The sequence below is a fragment of the Phyllobates terribilis genome, unplaced genomic scaffold (genome assembly GCF_046119375.1).
Source record: "Phyllobates terribilis strain yellow unplaced genomic scaffold, ASM4611937v1 Scaffold_8__6_contigs__length_399053987, whole genome shotgun sequence".
NCBI classification, from domain to species: Eukaryota; Metazoa; Chordata; class Amphibia; order Anura; family Dendrobatidae; genus Phyllobates; species Phyllobates terribilis.
In genome coordinates, this window is record NW_027362768.1 from 15,345,927 (window position 1) to 15,366,154 (window position 20,228).

The window sequence follows — 20,228 nt, forward strand, 5'->3', positions numbered from 1 at the left end:
TCATGCCAAGCTATTGGTATTTTGATTTCTCAGCCATCCAATCAGACTGGGAGGTGCAGAGCTTCTTTCAAGTGTTCTCTGTCCTAAGTGATTACTCAACTACTTAGCTATGCTGTCAGTCCCAGATCTCTGCCAATCGTAGCAATTGCTCGGTGGTACATGTTTGCCTTGTATTCCTGTTCTCTGTTTGTTGATCTATTGCTGCTTGACCACAGACCTTTTTCTGACCATCCATTTGCCTAGCCCCTTTACTCTGATCCGCCATCTTCCTGGTACTCGGACCTCATACCGTGACCTGCCTAAGCCTTTGTTTTTTCCCCTTTAGTTTACCAAGTGCTCTCTTGGTATCTGACCCTGGAACATTTGACTACCCTGCCTCACGGCTTGTCAGTGAGTAGTGACTAGTGTCACACTTCCCCATTGGATACCTTTGTATTGACTATGTCCAGAGTCTATCAGTATGCAATTTTGCTGGAATCCTCTAGGTAATTTCTTTGATAGACTGCCTCTGTTAAGTTAGCTGCTTCCATTCTTCATTGCAATCAGCCACTTAGCGCTCTGCTGCTATAATAATAATTTTTTCTTAATCCCTCTCGAGGATAGACATTATTCACATTTGTTATTTATGTGCTTCATAATTCATTGATAAGTTGACATCTGGCCTTGGTTTGTGGACAAGCCTTCTGCTGAACATCCTCACCATTTATTTTCTAAAAACGTATTAAATTTTACTTTGGCCTTTATACTCCTTATGTGCTGAAGGTTTGGTTGTTCTTTGAGGAGGGTCCTTTACTACTTTGGTCAATTATAGGTACTCCCTACCAAACAATAACATTACAGGCAGCATCCTGAGAAAATGCACAAAGACACAGCACCCACAGAAAAAAAAAATGTATCACTTTTTTTTGTAAAATTAAGTTTATTTATACAGTTAAACCTTAAAAAAAAATAAAAATAAAAAATACCACACAAATGTACGATGCAGAATATTTCTCACTGTTGCCTTGGTCCATTGTCCTGCACCGTTCCCAAGAATATTTCACCTAGAATATGAGAGAGATCAATTGTGAACAGTAGATTGGTGCCTGGCCTGTAAAATCAATATGGACAACCTGTCATTAGATTCATGGTGCCTAAACCATGTGGAACATAAGTTTAAGCCTGGCTGGACTCGCGCAGGTATATTTTACTCTGAAACGATGAGGCATTTCAGAGAAAACATTTTGAAAAGCCGGCTGGCGGTTATAGGGAGAAGGACGCACTCCCATTCGACTAGTGGGGTCTATAAAGGAAAGACCTGTCAATCAACTGGGGCAGGGTGGGGAAAGCCGGCTAGGGACATCAGACTAGTCAGATCTATCTCTACAGTCCTCAGCTGGCTTTTCAAACTATTTTCTTTGAAACAAAGAAGCCAGTGTCCGATTCATGCTGTTTGAACCACGCACGGACAGTATGAATCTAATGACAAGTTCCCTTTTAGAAACTGTTAAATTACAGTATACTCTGTATCAATGCAATTAAGCCAGTCCTAGGCACAAAGGCTTTAGTAAGTGTTAACACATGAACCACAATATGTAACTTTGGTCGACAAGAATAGTCATATCAAATGTTTGCCTGTGAAGAGCAGTCTAAATGTTTAGAATGTACACCTCCACTCCATTCATTTCCGGATGGAGTCCCGGAGACAAGCTGGCAGTCCCATTAACAATGAAAGGAGCAGAGGTGCGCACGCTCAGCCTTCATTGTACTCTTTAAAGCTCTGTTCACAGGATCGGCGGGGGGCTCTTACGTCAGATACCCAACCCCAAAGAATACAAACTTGGCACAATCCCTTTGAGCTATCCTGTACAGGTCAATCAAGTCAAACAGATGCAGCAAATATACAGCTAGAAAAAAAATGGTCTTTGAAAAGTAGGCACTATAGATCAGTGATTCAGTTTGAGAGCTCCAATTTTACAAAAAATATAAAAAAATTCAGATTCTGGGAAATACATTTTTTTTTAGTTGCCTTGTCTGAATTCAGCAAAAATGGCAGTCAGCATTCAATTTGCTGATAAGTAAAGGGCCGAAAAAGGTGAGAAAAAAAACAAAAAAAGACACAAAAACAAAAAAAAAACACTAACTCCCATTGCCGAGTACTCCTCTTCTGTTACAACATGCGTTGTCCGACACTTACAAGGCCTCAGGAAATGTACATTGTGACATCAGGTCTACTCAACGCTGAAAGTCCCAGCGCAAAGTGAAGATGAATGAAGCGGACAGTGAGGAAGCAAAGAGGCTGAAGTGAGCATTATAGGGACTGGACAAGGAGCTGCATTTATTATGTTGTGGGGTCTGGCGACCAGAGTGCATTCTAAAGGCACATTCAGTTCCCAGTGAATAAATTTGATGCAAAATTTAAATTTGCTAATTGCTGAATTCAAATGTCATGAATACATACAGACATGCCAGACTAGAAATGGTAGATGAACAAAGGCAGAATAGATCCTATAACTGTTTTGAAAAGGCTTTGGCATTCCCTATAAAAGATCATTAAAAAAAGGATCCCCAAAGATACAAAATGTATATAAAAAGGAACCTGTCAGGTCAGATCAGATAACGCTATCAATCTGCAGATATAGGGTTAGTCTGCAGGTTAACCGCATTAGAAAGGTGCCCAGCTGCCTCACTGAAAGCACAGCTACCAGGAGAAAATTAATTTTAATTCCTCTGGAGACCTGCAGGCTTTCAGTCATACAGGCATGCCAGTGAGGTTATAGACACCGTATATAGCATTGTGAGCGGCAACTGTAAGCACACCTAGCACTTCGACTGATAGGCGGCTTTGCAGTGCCACAGTGCAGAGCCAGCTGTCAGTCATAGCACCGGGGTGTGCTTACAGCTGCCGCAGATCAGTACTCCATGACTAAATACAATTAATTTCCTCCTGGTAGCCACATTTTCTGTACTACGGCCGGGTAACTTTAACGCTATTAATCTGCAGATGCATTATTGTTTTAATCTGGAAAAGACACTTTAGTCTGCACATCACCAATGTGCTTGCTTCTACATGAGTATAGTAAAACAAAATGACCAGAAATGCACTGGAGCGAAAATACAGGACTGGATCTTACATCTGTTCTTCATGTGGGGCTTAAAAAAATCAAGTGGATCAAAAGGATACAACAGGAAAGGATACATTTTTTTTTCCAAACAGCAGTTACACGGCCATCTTTAAGGAGAAGAATAGCAACTGTTTTCAGTGCATGGTCTGTGCGCTTGACAGAAAACAAATTACAAACTGCAAAGTTGTAAAGGATCATGGCTGCCATAGACGGAAACTGTTACACCTGCGGTGGCTGCAGAATATTAGACATATGCTACATAGACAAAACTATTGGGACACCTGCACAATAATTCTACAGGAGCTTTTAGGACCTCCCATTCTAAGTCTAAAGACAATGAATATGGAGTGCCCCCCGCCCACTGCAGCCGATACAGCTTCCACTCTTCTTTGAAGGCTTTCAACAAGATTTTGGAGGCATCTGTGAGAATTTATGCTCATTAATCCATGAGATCATTTGTGAAGACAGACAATGATGTTGAATGAGAAGGCCAGTCTTGTAGTTTCCATTCTAGATCATCCCAAAAGTGTTCAATGAGGTTGAGGTCTGGGCTCTGTGATGCCAGTCATGTTCTTCCACACAAACTCCCCCAACCATGCATCATGGGCCTTGTGCTTTCTGTACTGGGGGACAGTCACAGGGAGCAGAAAAAAGCCTTCAAACTGTTCAGAAAGATGGAAGCTACTGTTGTCCAAAATGTCTTGATGCGCTGAAGCATTAAGATTTTCCTTCACTAGAACTAAAGGGTCTACGCCAACCCCAGAAAAACAACCCTATAATATTATCTCTCCTGCACCTAACTTTACAGTTGGCACAAAGCAGTAAGGCAGGTAGCGTTCTCTTGGCCTTCACCAAACAGACTTGTGCAACAGATGTCAAATAAAGAAGCGCGATTCTTCACTTTGCACTGCTCCAGAGACCAGTGGTGGATGCTTTACATCACTCCATCCTATGCGTGGCAATGTAATGCTTGCCGGCCATTGAAACCCTTGCCATACAGTTTTTGCGCTGAATTTAATGCCAAAGTAAGTTTAGTAATCTGCTTTTTAGCAACTTATGCATAATGCGCCTCAGAACTTGGTGATCCCACTCTAACCTACTATGGTCTCCACTTCGTGGCTGTGTTGCTATAGTTCAATGCTTTCACTTTTCAATAACACCATTAGGAGATGACAGAGGAATACTTAAGAGGGTAATTTCATGAACTATCTTGTTACAATGGTGGCATCCTGTCAGGGAGTTATACTCAAATTAAGTGAGCTCTTTAGAACGACCTATTCATTCACAAATGTTTGTAAAGGCAGACTGCATGAGGAATGGAAGGATTTTATATACCTGCAACAATAGGACCTAATGAAAAATCTAAATTAATTGTGATCAGGACTTTTATTTTGAAGGTCTATCCTTAAGATAGGTCATCAATATCTGATTGATAGGAAGAGACACCAGGTAGCCCTGCCGATCAGCTGTTCCCGGTGCCAGCCAAATGTGTTTAGTGGCAGAGTGTACTATGTGAACTGTACAGCTGCTCAACCGGGTAATCCAAATATTCCCTTACTTGAATTAATAGGGGGTGGATTTATCTAGCGGCAGCTACAATACAGTTGACAGTGCTGTGTACTTCTGCTCCGCAAATGAGCACATCTGGCCACTATGGAAAAAAGAACAGCTGGTCGACAGGGGGGTGCAGGGTGTCACGCACCCACCCATCAGATCTTGATGACCTATCCTTATGATTGGTCAGTAATATAAAAGTCCAGGACAACCAGTTTAAGTCGTGTGTCCGATACTTTTGTCCATATAATGTATCAAAGGAAAATTAAAGGGTTAAAATTTAGTAAAATCTGTTTAAGCTAACAGTTTAACCCCCCCCCCCGAAGAAGCGAGGGCGAAACGCACGTAGGGGCACACTCCATACCAATCCCCATATGTAAATATTGCTGGTACCTGGATACAAGCTTCCTTCACTATAGATTAAGTGGCATATGAGATCCAGACTGGAAGCGAGCTTGTTCAGTCACAATATCTGGGTATATGTTAAGTGGTGGGCATTAGATTAAACTATTCCCTCATTCTTTTTCCCCCTTGGGGATTAATTAACTTATTGCTGTTGATCTAATTTTGCACTGAGCACATAGCACTTTATTCTGAAAATGGGAGATTACTATTTTGATCTTGGTATATTTTTACCCTATATATTCTAGTAATCCAGCAATACAGGGCAGTAATTATTTAAGTATGGATTATGCTTCCTCTCCTAGCAGCATAGTGGTGTTTTAATGCTTGTTCTATATGTGTTTAATAAAGAAATATTGTTTGGAAAATTAAGACTTTGGTCTATTGGGCTTTTTGCTAAGCTCAGGTTGTGTTACATTGTGATTTATATGGAGTTCTAGTCCATTACTATTTATAGGATACCTTGTGAGTATAATAATAAGCTAACAGCTTGTTGGTTCTTGGGAGTTTTCAGTCCCGAAACATGCATACTGTTAAATGAAATGTAATAATGTTATCACAATGTAATGTACTAATGCTTCCCTATGTAAATTACAGGCATTCAAATATCTGCATCCCAAGACAACTGGGGGCGCTTGATGCTAAAAAACTTAAAGCATTTCATTTGGTACCCCCACTCTGAAACGACCTAAGTGTCCCAGGTGAAAAGATTGGCGTCAAAGCCATCAACCATATTTTAATCTCGATGGCTTCCTACTTAGAAACGTAAATGTTCCACTTTTAATTAATTGCTGATAGTTTTCTTTGGGGAATTGCAATTTAATTAGAATTAAATATTATAAATCACTTCTCTTTTCACCATTAGCGTTTCAAGATCAGAACAGTCCTAACTGAAAGAAGCCTTCTCTATTTCAAGTGTCCCTGAGATGTTGCCGTCATCCAGGTGAACGTTATCAAGACTTGTAGACCTTACCTTGACCACTATCTTTTGGTCCGCGTTTTAACGGCGTTAGGCTTTGGACGAGCCGATCGTGCAAATTGCTGGTGTTGACTTAAGGTAAATAATGATGCAGAAGTTATTCTTATATAAAGACCAGTTTTGCAGTTAGGGCTATAAATGCAGAAATAATGTAACTGCTAAAAGTCAGCAACTCTTATCCATTAATGTACACAACCTGTACAGAGATATTAAAGTACAGCACAATAGCTGTTCTCATCTATTTGTAACAGAACAGATGGAGCAAATCTCCCACCAGGTTATGGCACCTAATCAGAAAGCCGCATAATGTAAAGTCAGAGACCCTGATTCCAGCATTGTGTAACTTACTAGACTGTTCCCTTTAGTTTTATTAAAAATGACTGTTTTAATCAGCAGGAGATTAATCAGGTGAGCTCTGTATAGCCCCGCCCCACCACAGATTGCCACCTTTCTGCCTATGCACAGTATATATAGAAAGCTGCCAATCAGGGGTGTGGGTGGGGTTATACAGAGCTCAGCATTCAGAGAAAAGTGATCAAAACTGCAGCAATCAGCCCCACAGTGAAATCAGGGTTTCTACCCCTATATTATGCTGCCTTCAGACTGGGTTTCAAATATCTGGCAAACAGATTTTTTTCAAGTGCAACACTAAGCGGTTGTAACAATTAAGCATCTAGTGTAAAGTTTGCATTCTGGTATGTTAGTATCACTAACCAAGACGATCTCCAATTTTAGGAGTTATTTAAAAGGGGTTCTCCGAGAAATGTGATACAATACTTTTAAATGTTACACATTTTTCTAAATACCTTTTTGCATAATAATGGTATGTTGTGTTTTATCTACTGCACTCTGAAGATTTTAAAGTTAAAAGGAATGTAAGGGTTAATCTGCGCTGGCGGTATAGTAGAATGGAAGAGGAGAACAATATCCGAGAATGAGGTTTATTAGTCAACGCATTTCAAAGTTCCAAACGTCTTCATCAGGACAAACCACAGCGGATACTTGGCTGTAGTATTGATAAATTCATCATTTAATTCATGGTAGTTCGGTTAGTCCTCTCAATGTGTTCTGTCTAAGCCTAAAAACATTATTCATTGACAGTTTATACTGTAAATAGACAGAAACATGCAAATGGAGGGTGGATGTGAGGGCAGCAATAGTCAGAGCTCAGGAATATTGAGAACTACATAGCAAGAGCACTACTGAGAGGACTAGCAGAGCTGCAGCAGATAAAACAGCTATGTTATCAAAACGTCCTCAAGAAGCCCAGTTAGTGAACCCCCCTGCAATTAGGTTCTCTACCCCTACTTTATCTAGCCCTCACATGGGGCAGCAAAAATACATGGTGACACATTCTCTTTAATAGGCATTTGACAAATTATTATTAGGTAGGTCATTACTATTTACATTCTGAGGTTTCATTAGTGAAGTAGTAGGTTATCGCACGTGTGAAAGATCACAGAATATATAACAGTTGTCATGATGATTAATTTGTGGCTCTCTGGACCAATAACTAATCTACAAAATGTAAAAGACAAGTTTCATAAAAGGATACAATGACCATTGGTTTGTTGAAAAGTTCATATCCATGGGTGTGTTTCAAGGCCTTTGCGGCAACATCTTCATTGGGAAAGCCTATAAATGCTTGTCCCTTCATCCGGCCTTCTGTCATCAGCCGAATATCAAACCTGCAATATCGGAATAGCTGGGGTGAGTAGGGTGGGGTTGGCGGAATAACTCAGGTGGGTGTTTGGCTTATGACCACTAATCGGATAAGACAAGGGTTGTTTCTAATAAGAACAAGTAATCAGGTACTAATATCAGACACTGCTAGGGTCTTCGATAACTTTTTCAACAATTTAAAAAAAAATAAAAAAATTGTCCAAAATGTAAAAAAAATATATATAAAAATGCACACACATGCACTGACTAATGCAACTTACATGTTTGTTTCAGTGTTGGATGAAAAATCAATAAATTTCCCAAATATAAATTTCAGATCCTGGTAAAGTGAAAAACGAAAAGTTGAGAAGTGATGACGAGAAGAATTAACAATTCAAAGCCAGAAATCAAAGTATCGGCATACCTTTTCTGTAACTTGTTTTGATAAGTTTTTCACATATAGTCTGCAATTTGGCTCTCCGGGCTCATAGTTCTTAAACACGGAGAGCTTTCGCATTTCTAAAAGGGAGGAGGAAAAAATATAACACTTATTTTAGAATAATTACAATGAAAATCATCAAGTCATGCAATGATTAGGCAGGAACCCTGTTGGGGCATTTGGGGGTCATAAAGGGGCACTCCTGCTCATCACAGAATAGGTCACTCGACTCAATTTGACCATGTATTACATGGTTGCCAACACTGACTAATAGCATTGTTACACTTAACCAAGCACTTTTGCAATTCACAGCTTGTTAATATCTGAAAAATTACTGCAAATTTTAACACTTGTTGCCTAGTGAATACTATCTCAACCGCAGAATTTAATAAATTGCAAAGCTGCTTGTACACAGTGTGCAGAATTATTAGGCAAGTTGTATTTTAGAGGATTATTTTCATTATTGATCAACAACTATGTTCTCAATCAACCCAAAAGACTCATAAATATTCAAGCTTAATATTTTTGGAAGTTGGAGTGGGGTTTTTTAGATTTGGCTATCTTAGGAGGATATCTGTTTGTGCAGGTAACTATTACTGTGCAGAATTATTAGGCAACTTAATAAAAACCAAATATAATCCCATCTCACTTGTTTATTTTCACCAGGTAAACCAATATCAGTGCACAAAATTTAGGAATAAACATTTCTGACATGCAAAAACAAAAAAAATTAGTGATGAATATAGCCACCTTTCTTTATGATGACACTCAACAGCCTTCCATCCATAGATTCTGTCAGTTGCTTGATCTGTTTTCGATCAACATTGCGTGCAGCGGCCACCACAGCCTCCCAGGCACTGTTCCGAGAGGTGTACTGTTTTCCCTCCCTGTTGATCTCACATTTTATGATGGACCACAGGTTCTCTATGGGGTTCAGATCAGGTGAACAAGGGAGCCATGTCATTATTTTTTTTTCTTTTAGACCTTTACTGGCCAGCCATACTGTGGAGTAGTGGGATGCATGTGATGGAGCATTGTCCTGCATGAAAATCATGTTTCTCTTGAAAGATACCGACTTCTTCCTGTACTACTGCTTGAAGAAGTTGCCTTCCAGAAACTGGCAGTAGGTCTGGGAGTTGAGCTTCACTCCATCCTCAACCCAAAAAAGTCCCACAAGTTCATCTTTGATGATAGCAGCCCATACCAGTACCCCACCTCCACCTTGCTGGCGTCTGAGTCGGAGTGGAGCTCTCTGCCCTTTACTGATCCAGCCTCTGGCCCATCAAGAGTCACTCATTTCATCAGTCCATAAAACCTTTGAAAAATCAGTCTTAATATATTTCTTGGCCATTCTTGACGTTTTATCTTATGCGTCTTGTTCAAAGGTGGTCGTTTTTCAGCCTTCCTTACCTTGGCCATGTCCCTGAGTATCGCACACCTTGTGCTTTTTGATACTCCAGTAACGTTGCAGCTCTGAAATATGGCAAAACTGGTGGCGAATGGTATCTTGGCAGCTTCATGCTTGATTTTCCTCAATTCATGGGCAGTTATTTTGCGCCTTTTTTGGCCAACATGCTTCTTGCGACCCTGTTGGCTATTTGCCATGAAATGTTTGATTGTTCGGTGATCACACTTCAAAAGTTTGGAAATTTCAAGACTGCTGCATCCCTCTGCAAGACATCTCACAATTTTGGACTTTTCAGAGCCCGTCAAATCTCTCTTCTGACCCATTTTGCCAAAGGAAAGGAAGTTGCCTAATAATTAAGTACACCTTATATAGGGTGTTGGTGTCATTAGTCAACACCCCTCCTCATTACAGAGATGCACATCACCAGATTTACTTAATTGGTAGTTGGCTCTCAAGCCTATGCAGCTTGGAGTAGGACAACATGTATAAAAAGTATCATGTGATCAAAATACTCATTTGCCTAATAATTCTGCACGCGGTGTATTTACAAGTACTACCTGACAATACCCATTTATGAAGATGGTAATTAGCCTTTAAACTTTATGTACCTCATGCAAACATAAGCAACATTCTTAATAGCTTTCATTAAACATTTTCTAATGATTAGGCTGCAGCAGAATATATAAGCAACTACTCAGAATTAAGTTAAGTGCTGTGCAAAACGGATACAAATTCAATTGATCCTGACACGCTTTCCACTGACAGATCTGCAGTTTGCATGGAAAGGAAAGCATGTGCAATCTCAAGGAAGGCAGAAAATACAAGCAGCAGATGAGGAAAGCACATTATATTTTGTCTTCGAGCTGTGCTGATTCACAAGCTAGTGAAGACAGCAGTATCCTAGATATACAGCTCATATTAAGCCTATATTACTAGGAAAGACACTCCCATAGGGGAGGAGAAAACTATTTTTCAAATTGGAGCAGGCTGCAAACAGGGGGCCTGAAAATGAATGAAGGAATAGAAATGTAGTCTCTTTTAACCAAATGTAACCACTAATAATTGTAAAAATATGTTTGTTTTCCATGTCATAAGTGTCTATAGCCTTTAATATCCTGGGCCCATGTATTTAGTTACTCGTTTTGACTAAAATGAGCCATCTTAAAATAAACGTATCTATAGAAGCACTTCCAATGAACATAAATATATGTCCACCACTATAACCCCTTAGTGCATGGTCGCCATACATGTCACTAATACTGTACAGAGCAGGTTCAGGAGCCGAGCCCTCTCCATGTAGTGTGTCAGCGAGGCAGCCAATCAGTGAGCTCAAGTCTGCCAGTGTAGAGGTAATGCCCCACTCAGAGGCGCTGAGCTCACTGACTGGCTGCCGCACTATTGTGAGATGTCAGCGCCGCAGCCAATGGCAGAGACTGGCAGCAGTGATAAAGATTTTCCACTGGATGCGAAGAAGGTGAGCCCACCTTTTTATACCAAACTGCACCCAAGTACGAACATTAACTGACAGGGGGCAACCCCTTCAACCTCTGAAAATACTGCTGTCAAGCATTGCAATGGAATTTAAGTCTTCAAGATGGCGGTCACTTAACGTAATCACAGCGTGATGACCTGTTTCCATGGCAGATGGGGCCCTTCTTAATGCCACCCCCTTATATCTGCCATGTAAGCTCTCCTATGAAGATCAGTCCAGGAGGCAGTGGGGAAGAAAAACGATTTCTCTAATAAGATACATTACAAAGTTGCTTATATTCGCCTTTACTATTTATGAAAAGTCTGATGAAAGGTCTGATGAAAGCTCTATTCCCTCATCAAGGGTTCATGTCACAGCACACTATATAGCCCTGTGTCATCAATATATAAGGGCCGATTAAACTGAGAAATCGTTATTCTTCTTTTTAAGCTTTGTGATTGATTTTATGAACAGTGTCTTCCAGAAAAAAATACTAATTGTAATTACACATTTACCTTCTTTAGAAAGCCTTCCCTTCTCCAGCTCCCTCCTGGAAATAAATTCCTTTAGCAAATCATCATCATCCTCCTCATTCTCCTCCTCATCTTTGGGCTCAGTAGTTGGATAAATCTTTCCAAATCCGAAAACTTCTCCATTGCCCTCAGGCTCCACTTCGGTGTCTGAAAGAGAAACCATGCCTATAGGAATCAAAATGAATTATCATTGAACTGGACAATTTATTAAGAAAAATAATGACATCTGTGAGCATCAGGATTAATCACGTATCCTCATGAGCCTGATGTTTCCACACCTCCCTGAGCAAATTAATATCGGATAACGATGTCTACAAGCAAACACTTCTACAGCTGGGAATCTCTGCGGAATAAAAAAAATGCAGAGATGCCCAACGATGGATCTGCCATATAGGCCTTACCAAAATCACCAAGGACTTACTTACAGCCAAAGCTAACAGATAATTCTCTGTACTCCTTCTTGACCTGTCCTCTGCTTTCGACACAGTTGACTACTGCCTCCTACTACAGATCCTCTCTTCCTCCGGCGTCAAAGACCTTGCCCTATCTTGGATCTTCTCATACCTTTCTAACTGCACATTTAGCGTCTCCCACTCCCACACTACCTCCTCATCCCGCCCCCTCTCTGTTGGAGTCCCTCAAGGCTCTGTCCTAGGACCCCTACTCTTCTCAATCTATACCCTTGGCCTAGGACAGCTCATAAAATCCCATGGCTTCCAGTACCACCTGTACGCTGATGACACCCAGATCTACCTCTCTTGCCCAGGTGTCACCTCTCTGCTGTCCAGAATCCTAGCATGTCAAGCAGCCATATCCTCCTCCAGCTTCCTCAAGCTCAATGTGGACAAAACTGAACTCATCATCTTTCCCCCAACTCGCATATCTTCCCCACCAGATCTTTCGATCACAATAAATGACATCACATTTTCCCCTGTACTGACAATCCGCTGGCTCGGAGTAACCCTTGACTCTGCCCTATCCTTCAAACATGCAAGCTCTCGCCACCAGCTCAAAAATATTTCCAGAATCCGTCCTTTGCTCAACCCTCAATCTACTAAACAGCTTGGGCATGCCCTCATCATCTCCAGCCTCGACTACTGCAACATTCTCCTCTGTGGCCTAACTGCTAACACTCTCACACCACCCCAGTCCATCCTCAACTCTGCTGCGCGACTGGTCCATCTCTCACCTCTGCTACCCCCTTTGCAAATCCCTTCACTGACTCCCAATTGCCCAGCATATCCAGTTCAAACTACTAATACTGACCTACAAAACCATCCATAACCTTTCTCCTCCGTATATCTCTGAACTAATCTCCCGATACATTCCCTTGCGTAATCTCCAGTCCTCCCAAGGCCTACTTCTCTCCTTCACACCTATTCGTTCCTCACCCAATCACCTCCAAGATTTCTCCCGAATATCCCCCATCCTATGGAATTCTGTGCCTCAACACATTCGATTATCTGCCACACTTGGATCCTTCAGACGGAACCTGAAAACCCATCTCTTCAAACAAGCTTACAGCCTGCCATGATCTTGCCTGCTGCCACCTCAATAACACCGGAGCTACTGCAACCACCCCCCAACCTAAGGTCTACTTCCCCATTCCTGTAGAATGTAAGCCCCCAAGGGCAGGGTCCTCTTTCCTCTGTACCACTATCATTGTTAGTTTGTTTACTGTAAGTGATATCTGTATTTGGTATGGAGATGGGTGAGGGATTGTTTGTTTTTTTTTTGCCCCGAGGTGATATTTTTTTTTTAGTGATAACATCTTGGGATACACGACATTTTGATCGCTTTTATTTTATTGGGACGTGCTGCGACCAAAAAATGGAAGCTCGAGTGTGAGAGAGTAAGAGTGAGTCAAATGTTTATTTTCTTAATTTTTTAATAGGGAAAAAGGTGGAGAACAGATCAGAATTTTTACATTTAAGACATTTTTTTTCATCATTTTTACTTTACTTTTAGACCTTATAGGGGACATGAACCTGCAATTGTTAGGTCACTGAAAATATATACTTCACTATCACAGTGTTGCAGCCCCCAGCTGCTACTGCAAACAAAGAAAGGGACAAAGAAAGAAAGGGACCTCTGCGGAAAGGGAAGTGGTGTGAGCTGCTGTATGGTGGCAGTGGCAATGAAGTCATTTAAATGCTGCAGTCAAAAATTCAGCAAGCTCTGGCTGCTGTAGTTGCAGGCAGATGCCAGCTAATGTAACACAGCTGGCAACTGCCGGGTATGATGCAGGCTCAGCTTCTGAGCCCGCTGCATGCTTTTCTTAGCTTAAGATGACACAAATGTACACCATAGGTCATTAAGGCTTTCAAATAAAGCAGCATATCAGCTCTACAATCCTAAGCACCACTACTGCATTGTTCAGAGAATATGATTTTTGACATCTGAAATCCTCCAACTTGCTTACTATCTGTAGCTGTGGTTATGTCAGCAGGAATGTGAATTTCCATTCTCTTTGACCCAATTACACGTCGCTGCTCAAAAACTTCGGAAGGCAACATAGGTGCGTGGGGATGGCTGGAATAAAAATAAAAAAAAAGGTTATAAAATTAAGTATCTTGCACTTCGATTCATTCCTGGTTATTTGTAATAACATTTCAGCACAATGTAATATTATACAAAAGTTTACCTTCTAAATAATTTTATTGCCAATTTGATACTTGTCCATACACTGGATTGTAATCATGCTTCTGGCGAGATTCTATTACAAATCACTTTCTATGCGCTTAATGCAAACTTTCTACCAAACACGGCATCCACCTGGACGCAACCCTATCTGACCTCTTCTTGGTTGTCAAGATCCCTTTTCCTTCAGTTCGGGTCAGTTCTGAATCTTCCAAATCTGGAGGCGCTAAGGAGAGCTGCAAGGAAACTATATTCCGAGACTTTTTGTAGTAAAGGTTATAAACTAAATGGTGACCTTTGACACCTTCAGAGTAGGAAAGAATGTGTCACATGGATTTATGTCATTCTACATCAACTAAGGAATGTGCCCATCAGACTTGTGGGGTCATCACAACACTGCACCAAACAATAAAACTTTCACAGTCCTTATCTATGAACTGCTGAAATATTTACAGCCAGAAATGTTTATCTCTCCCATAGTAATAGCTCTGCTTTTCATCACCTGTCTCATCTATTGCATTATTTCTGTGCCCTATTGTGTATAAATATGTGACTCTTCAGATTCTGGGTTATACTATGCCTGATGAAGAAAAGTGAGTAGTCTCGAAAGCTTGCAATCTGTTACCATCTTTTCAGTTAGCCATTAAAAGGTATCAACCACTGAGGACTCTCAAATCTAAATATTTTTCTATCTACTGGCTAACACTGTACAAGAAAAGGGAAAAAAAAAAAAAAAATGATAATATAATATTATGATTATATATATATATTATACATATATACATACAGTGCCTACAAGTAGTATTCAACCCCCTGCAGATTTAGCTGGTTGACACATGCGGAATTAACTTGGCATTGTGACATTTGTACTGTAGATCAGCCTGGAAGTGGGAAATGCACTGCAGCAAATATTGGTTTTTTTTTTTTAAACGTAAAAAGTTAATTCAGAGTGTCATTTATTATTCAACCCCTCAAACCACAAGAATTCTGTTTGGTCCCCCTAAAGTATTAAGAAGTAGTTCAGGCACCAAGAATAATGAGCTTCACATGTGTGGATTAAAGATCTTTTGCCAGCCTTTTCTGACTATTTAAGACCCTCCACAAACTTGTGAACAGCACTCAGACATGGTCAACATGGGAAAGACAAAGGAGCATTCCAAGGCCATCAGAGACAAGATTGTGGAGGGTCACAAGGCTGGCAAGGGGTACAAAACCCTTTCCAAGGAGTTGGGCCTACCTGTCTCCACTGTTGGGAGCATCATCCGTAAGTGGAAGGCTTATGGAACTACTGTTAGCCTTCCACGGCCTGGACAGCCTTTCAAAGTGTCCTCCCGTGCCGAGGCCAGGCTTGTCCGAAGAGTCAAGGCTAACCCAAGGACAACAAGGAAGGAGCTCCGGGAAGATCTCATGGCAGTGGGGACATTGGTTTCAGTCAATACCATAAGTAACGGTCTCCGTTCCAGACGAGCCCGTAAGGTACCTTTACTTTCAAAGCGTCATGTCAAGGCTCGTCTACAGTTTGCTCATGATCACTTGGAGGACTCAGACAGACTGGTTCAAGGTTCTATGGTCTGATGAGACCAAGATCGAGATCTTTGGTGCCAACCACACAAGTGACGTTTGGAGACTGGATGGCACTGCATACGACCCCAAGAATACCATCCCTACAGTCAAGCATGGTGGTGGCAGCATCATGCTGTGGGGCTGTTTCTCTGCCAAGGGGCCTGGCCATCTGGTCCGCATCCATGGGAAGATGGATAGCACGGCCTACCTGGAGATTTTGGCCAAGAACCTCCGCTCCTCCATCAAGGATCTTAAGATGGGTCGTAATTTCATCTTCCAACAAGACAACGACCCAAAGCACACAGCCAAGAAAACCAAGGCCTGGTTCAAGAGGGAAAAAGTCAAGGTGTTGGCGTGGCCTAGTCAGTCTCCTGACCTTAACCCAATTGAAAACTTGTGGCCGGAGCTCAAGAATAAAGTCCACATGAGACACCCAAAGAACCTAGATAACTTGGAGAAGATCTGCATGGAGGAGTGGGCCAAGATAACTCCACAGACCTGTGCCGGCCTGATCAGGTCTTATAAAAGACGATTATTAGCTGTAATTGCAAACAAGGGTTATTCCACAAAATATTAAACATAGGGGTTGTATAATAATTGACCCACACTTTTATTTTTAAAATTTAATAAAATTCAACTGAGCAACATAACTTTTTGGTTTGTAAGATTTATGCTTCTGTTCATAAAACCTACTCTCGTTTGCAGTTTGAAGGCTCTAACTTATTTGCATCTTATCAAACCAGCTAAATCTGCAGGGGGTTGAATACTACTTGTAGGCACTGTATATACACACACACACACTTCCCCCTGTAGCAGTTCGTATAGGGTTTTATTTTATTATTATACTTATATAGATCCATCATATTCCGCAGCGCTTTACAGACATTATCATCGCTGTCCCCAATGGGGCTCACAATCTAAATTCCCCATCTGTATGTCTTTGTGTCAAGGAGCTCTTTCTACATGTCATAATAGTGCCATAACTCATAGTGAAGGCACAATGGAGAATGGCTATTTACGAGGCAGGCTCATGCACCAATACAGCTAAACGCATGCAATGTAGTAATGCATTTGCGCTGCGGCAGCTACAGATCCTACAAAAGACGTAGTTACTTACCGGTAACAGGATTTCTGAGCCCATGACAGCACCACAGAGAGGGGATCCGCCCTTCAAGGACAGGAAACCTACAAAAAAAAAAGGGTGGTACCCCTCCCCGCATCAGTTGTTTTCAAAGCACAAGAGGACCTCCAGATTAATGCAACAAAAAAACATCATTGTCTTGCTTATAAGGAACACCCTGTGATTAAACAAATTAACAAATAAGTGTGCTCACCACACGTGCAGGGAGGGAATATACGGGTGCTGTCATAGGCTCAGAGAAATCCGGTTACCGGTAAGTAACTACGTTTTTCTCTCTCCCCCATGACAGCACCACGGAGAGAATTACAGAGAATTGTAATCTAGGGAGGGACCACCGCTTCCGGAACCGTTCTCCCGAAGGGGAGATCAGAGGAAGAGGCTAGCTCCAGAAGGTAATGTTTGAAGAAAGTAGAAGGGGAAGACCAAGTTGCAGTTTTACATATCTGCTCTATGGAGCCGCCTGCTTTTTCTGCCCAGGAGGTTGCCACTGCCCTTGTTGAATGAGCCTTCAGTCCCTCCGGAGCGGTTTTCCCGCTTGATGAATATGCTAGGGAAATGGCGTCTCATATCCACCTCGCCAGCGAGCCCTTCGACCCTTTACGAGGACCCTGAAAACATAGAAAAAGAGCCCTATCCTTCCTATACTCCCATGTGGCTGCCAGGTATTGGATTAGACACCTCTTCACGTCTAGAGCATGGAGTAGGTCTTTTTCTCCTTTGTTTTTGGGATTGAAGCAAAAGAAAGGAAGGGTGATTTCTTGGGATCTATGAAATTTAGAGGCCAACTTTGGCAAATAAGCTGGGTCAGGTTTGAGAACTACTCGGTCCTCCAAGATCTGTGTAAAGGGCAATTCTGCCGACAGGGCCTGGATATCACTAACCCTGTGTGCTGATGTTAACGCCACTAAAAGTGAAGTCTTGAGGGACAATATCTTTAACGATGCGCAATCTAAGGGTTCGAAGGGGGGCTTAGTCAAGGCCATAAAAACTAAATTTAAGTCTCAAGGTGGTAGTTTTTGACTAGCTACAGGTCTGGATCTGGCCGAAGCTTTGATTATCTTGGCTATTCATCTGTCCCCAGCCAAATCACAATTATACAGTGCCCATAAAGCTGCAACCTTGACCTTCAGGGTGCTAGTAGCTAAACCTTGCTCTAACCCTTTCTGTAGGCATTCAAGGATGGTCGGCACTGGAGCTTTTCCCATTACGCTAGACCCTGAAAAACCCAGGAACTTCCTCCAAGTTTTCCCATAGAGCCTAGTAGTAACCGGTTTCCTATTCTGAAGTAGGGCGGCAATTAGATTTGGGGAAAAACCTCTACCTTTTAGGAGAGCCCTCTCAAATTCCAAGCTGTCATGTATAAACTTTAAATTTGAGGATGACACACCGGTCCCTGGGAGAGAAGGTCCGGAATTTCCGGTAGCACCCAAGGATCGGTGACAGACATCTTCCTCAGCCAGGAAAACCATGTCCTCTTTGGCCAAAAGGGGGCAATCAGTATTACCCTCGCCCCATCTTCCCTGATCTCTCTCAGGACCGCCAGTATCAGGACCATAGGGTAAAAGGCATAAACTAGACCCTGATCCCATAGGATCATGAAGGCATCCAGAGCGAGGGGATTTCCTTCCGGGTCTATTGAGCAGAAAGTTTCTACTTTTTTGTTCCGGTTGTTGGCGAACAAATCTATGATAGGAAAGCCCGACATCTGTACAATCTGACTGAAAATGGACTGGCTTAGCTTCAATTCGCCCTGTCTTAACTTGGTTCGACTCAGGAAGTCTGCTTTGTGATTCTCTATGCCTCTTATGTGTAGTGCTGATAGGGGCATAAGACTGATCTCGGCTATCTGAAAGATAAGGTCTGTCACTTCCATCAAAGGGCGGGAACGTGTCCCTCACTGGTGGTTCAAATATGCAACCACTACCTGATTTTCCAAGAACACTCACATGATGACCCCGGAGGGAATCTAAGAATTCTATCAGGGCAAACTGCACTGCCAGTAGTTCTTTTATATTTGAGGATACTAACATTAGCTCCCTTGTCCAGACACCCTGAGCTATCTGGTCTTTCAGGTGTGCCCCCCAGCCACTGGGACTTGCGTTTGTGGTCAAAACTTGAGTGAGACTGCCCACCCAGGGAATACCGCTGGTCAAATTTTTTCTTTTCCCACCATCCCAGGGAAAAGAATGACCCTTGGAGACAGCGTTAGCCGACTTTCTAAACGCCCTCCTAGGGAAATTTTGGCCATTAAAATCTCCCACTGTAGGTCCCTGGTGTGGATTTGGACCCACTGCACTACTGGGATGTAGGAGGTCATGGAGCCTAGTAGGGACATAGCCTTCCGTAGAGTCATAGAGGGGTGATCTATTGCTTGAGACATCTGCCCCATAATCTTTTGTATTTTTTTCCTATGGGAGTTGACACTCTTGTCTCTGAGTCCAGAATAAGACCCAGAAATTCCTGCACCTAATATGGCTCGGTCTTCGATTTCTTTAGGTTCAAGAGCAAACCTAAATTTGTTGTTAGGAAAGACATGACCATCCTTAGCTGATTTTTGCAGAGGTGACTGGAGTTGCCCACCACCAGGAAGTTGTCCAGGTACGGGACGATCGAGATGTTTTGCTCCCTCAGGTGTGCCATTGCTTCCGCAATTAATTTGGTCAACACCCGAGGAGCGATGGTGAGACCGAACGGGAGCGCGGCATACTGGTAGTGTCTGATCTTTCCCTCTATAGAGATCGCTACCCTGAGGTATTTCCAGACGTTTTTGTGAATGGGGACATGGTAGTACGCGTCCCTTAAGTCCAGAACCGTCATGAAACAACCCGGAAACAAAATTTTCACAGCCCTTTTTATTGTTTCCATTTTGAACGTCGGAACTTTTAGAAATTTGTTCAGTCTCTAAGTTTATAATAGCTCTGAAGGATTTGTCTTGTTTCCTCACCAGAAAAAACGGGGAGTAAAATCCTTCTCTTTCTTGAAGGGGGACTTCCTGTAGTACGGTTACCAGTCCTAGAACTTCCTGCTCTAGGAATACCCGCTCTATGTTTAAGGAGTGTAGGGGAGTCACTATGTAGTTTGGTTTTGGAACTTTAATCTTAGACCTGCCCATACCAGATTTAAGATTCACGCACTGTTGGAAATCTTTTCCCAGGCCAGGAGAAACAAGGATAGTCTTCCCCCAACCTGGAGAAAAACCTCATTGTGAAGGTTTTCTGTCGTCATGGGGAGGGTTATTGAACATGAAACCCCTGTTCCCCTGTCTCTGGTCTTCCCATCTTTTCTGGTTTTTAGGGGGCTTCCTTCGAAAGAATTTCTTTCTTTCTTTCTCC

At 42.0% G+C, this 20,228-nt stretch overlaps 1 protein-coding gene across 2 annotated transcripts in view; it reads right to left on the reverse strand.

The window, feature by feature from the left end:
• Positions 1-941: 941 nt before the first annotated feature.
• The window catches only part of RNPC3 (RNA binding region (RNP1, RRM) containing 3), a 35,129-nt gene continuing 15,842 nt past the window's right edge, over positions 942-20,228 (reverse strand). The window contains exons 9-15 of one of the 2 annotated variants that reach the window (XM_073642851.1): positions 13,975-14,084; positions 11,535-11,699; positions 8,126-8,220; positions 7,983-8,041; positions 7,595-7,727; positions 6,034-6,101; positions 942-1,043 (exon numbers count right to left, since the gene is read on the reverse strand). In XM_073642851.1, coding sequence (XP_073498952.1) covers positions 6,042-6,101; positions 7,595-7,727; positions 7,983-8,041; positions 8,126-8,220; positions 11,535-11,699; positions 13,975-14,084 — 622 coding nt within the window. In that variant the 3' untranslated portion in view covers positions 942-1,043; positions 6,034-6,041. Of the gene's footprint in view, positions 1,044-2,932; positions 3,212-6,033; positions 6,102-7,594; positions 7,728-7,982; positions 8,042-8,125; positions 8,221-11,534; positions 11,700-13,974; positions 14,085-20,228 lie in introns of those variants that run through there. The other variant, XM_073642852.1, reaches the window with a different exon arrangement.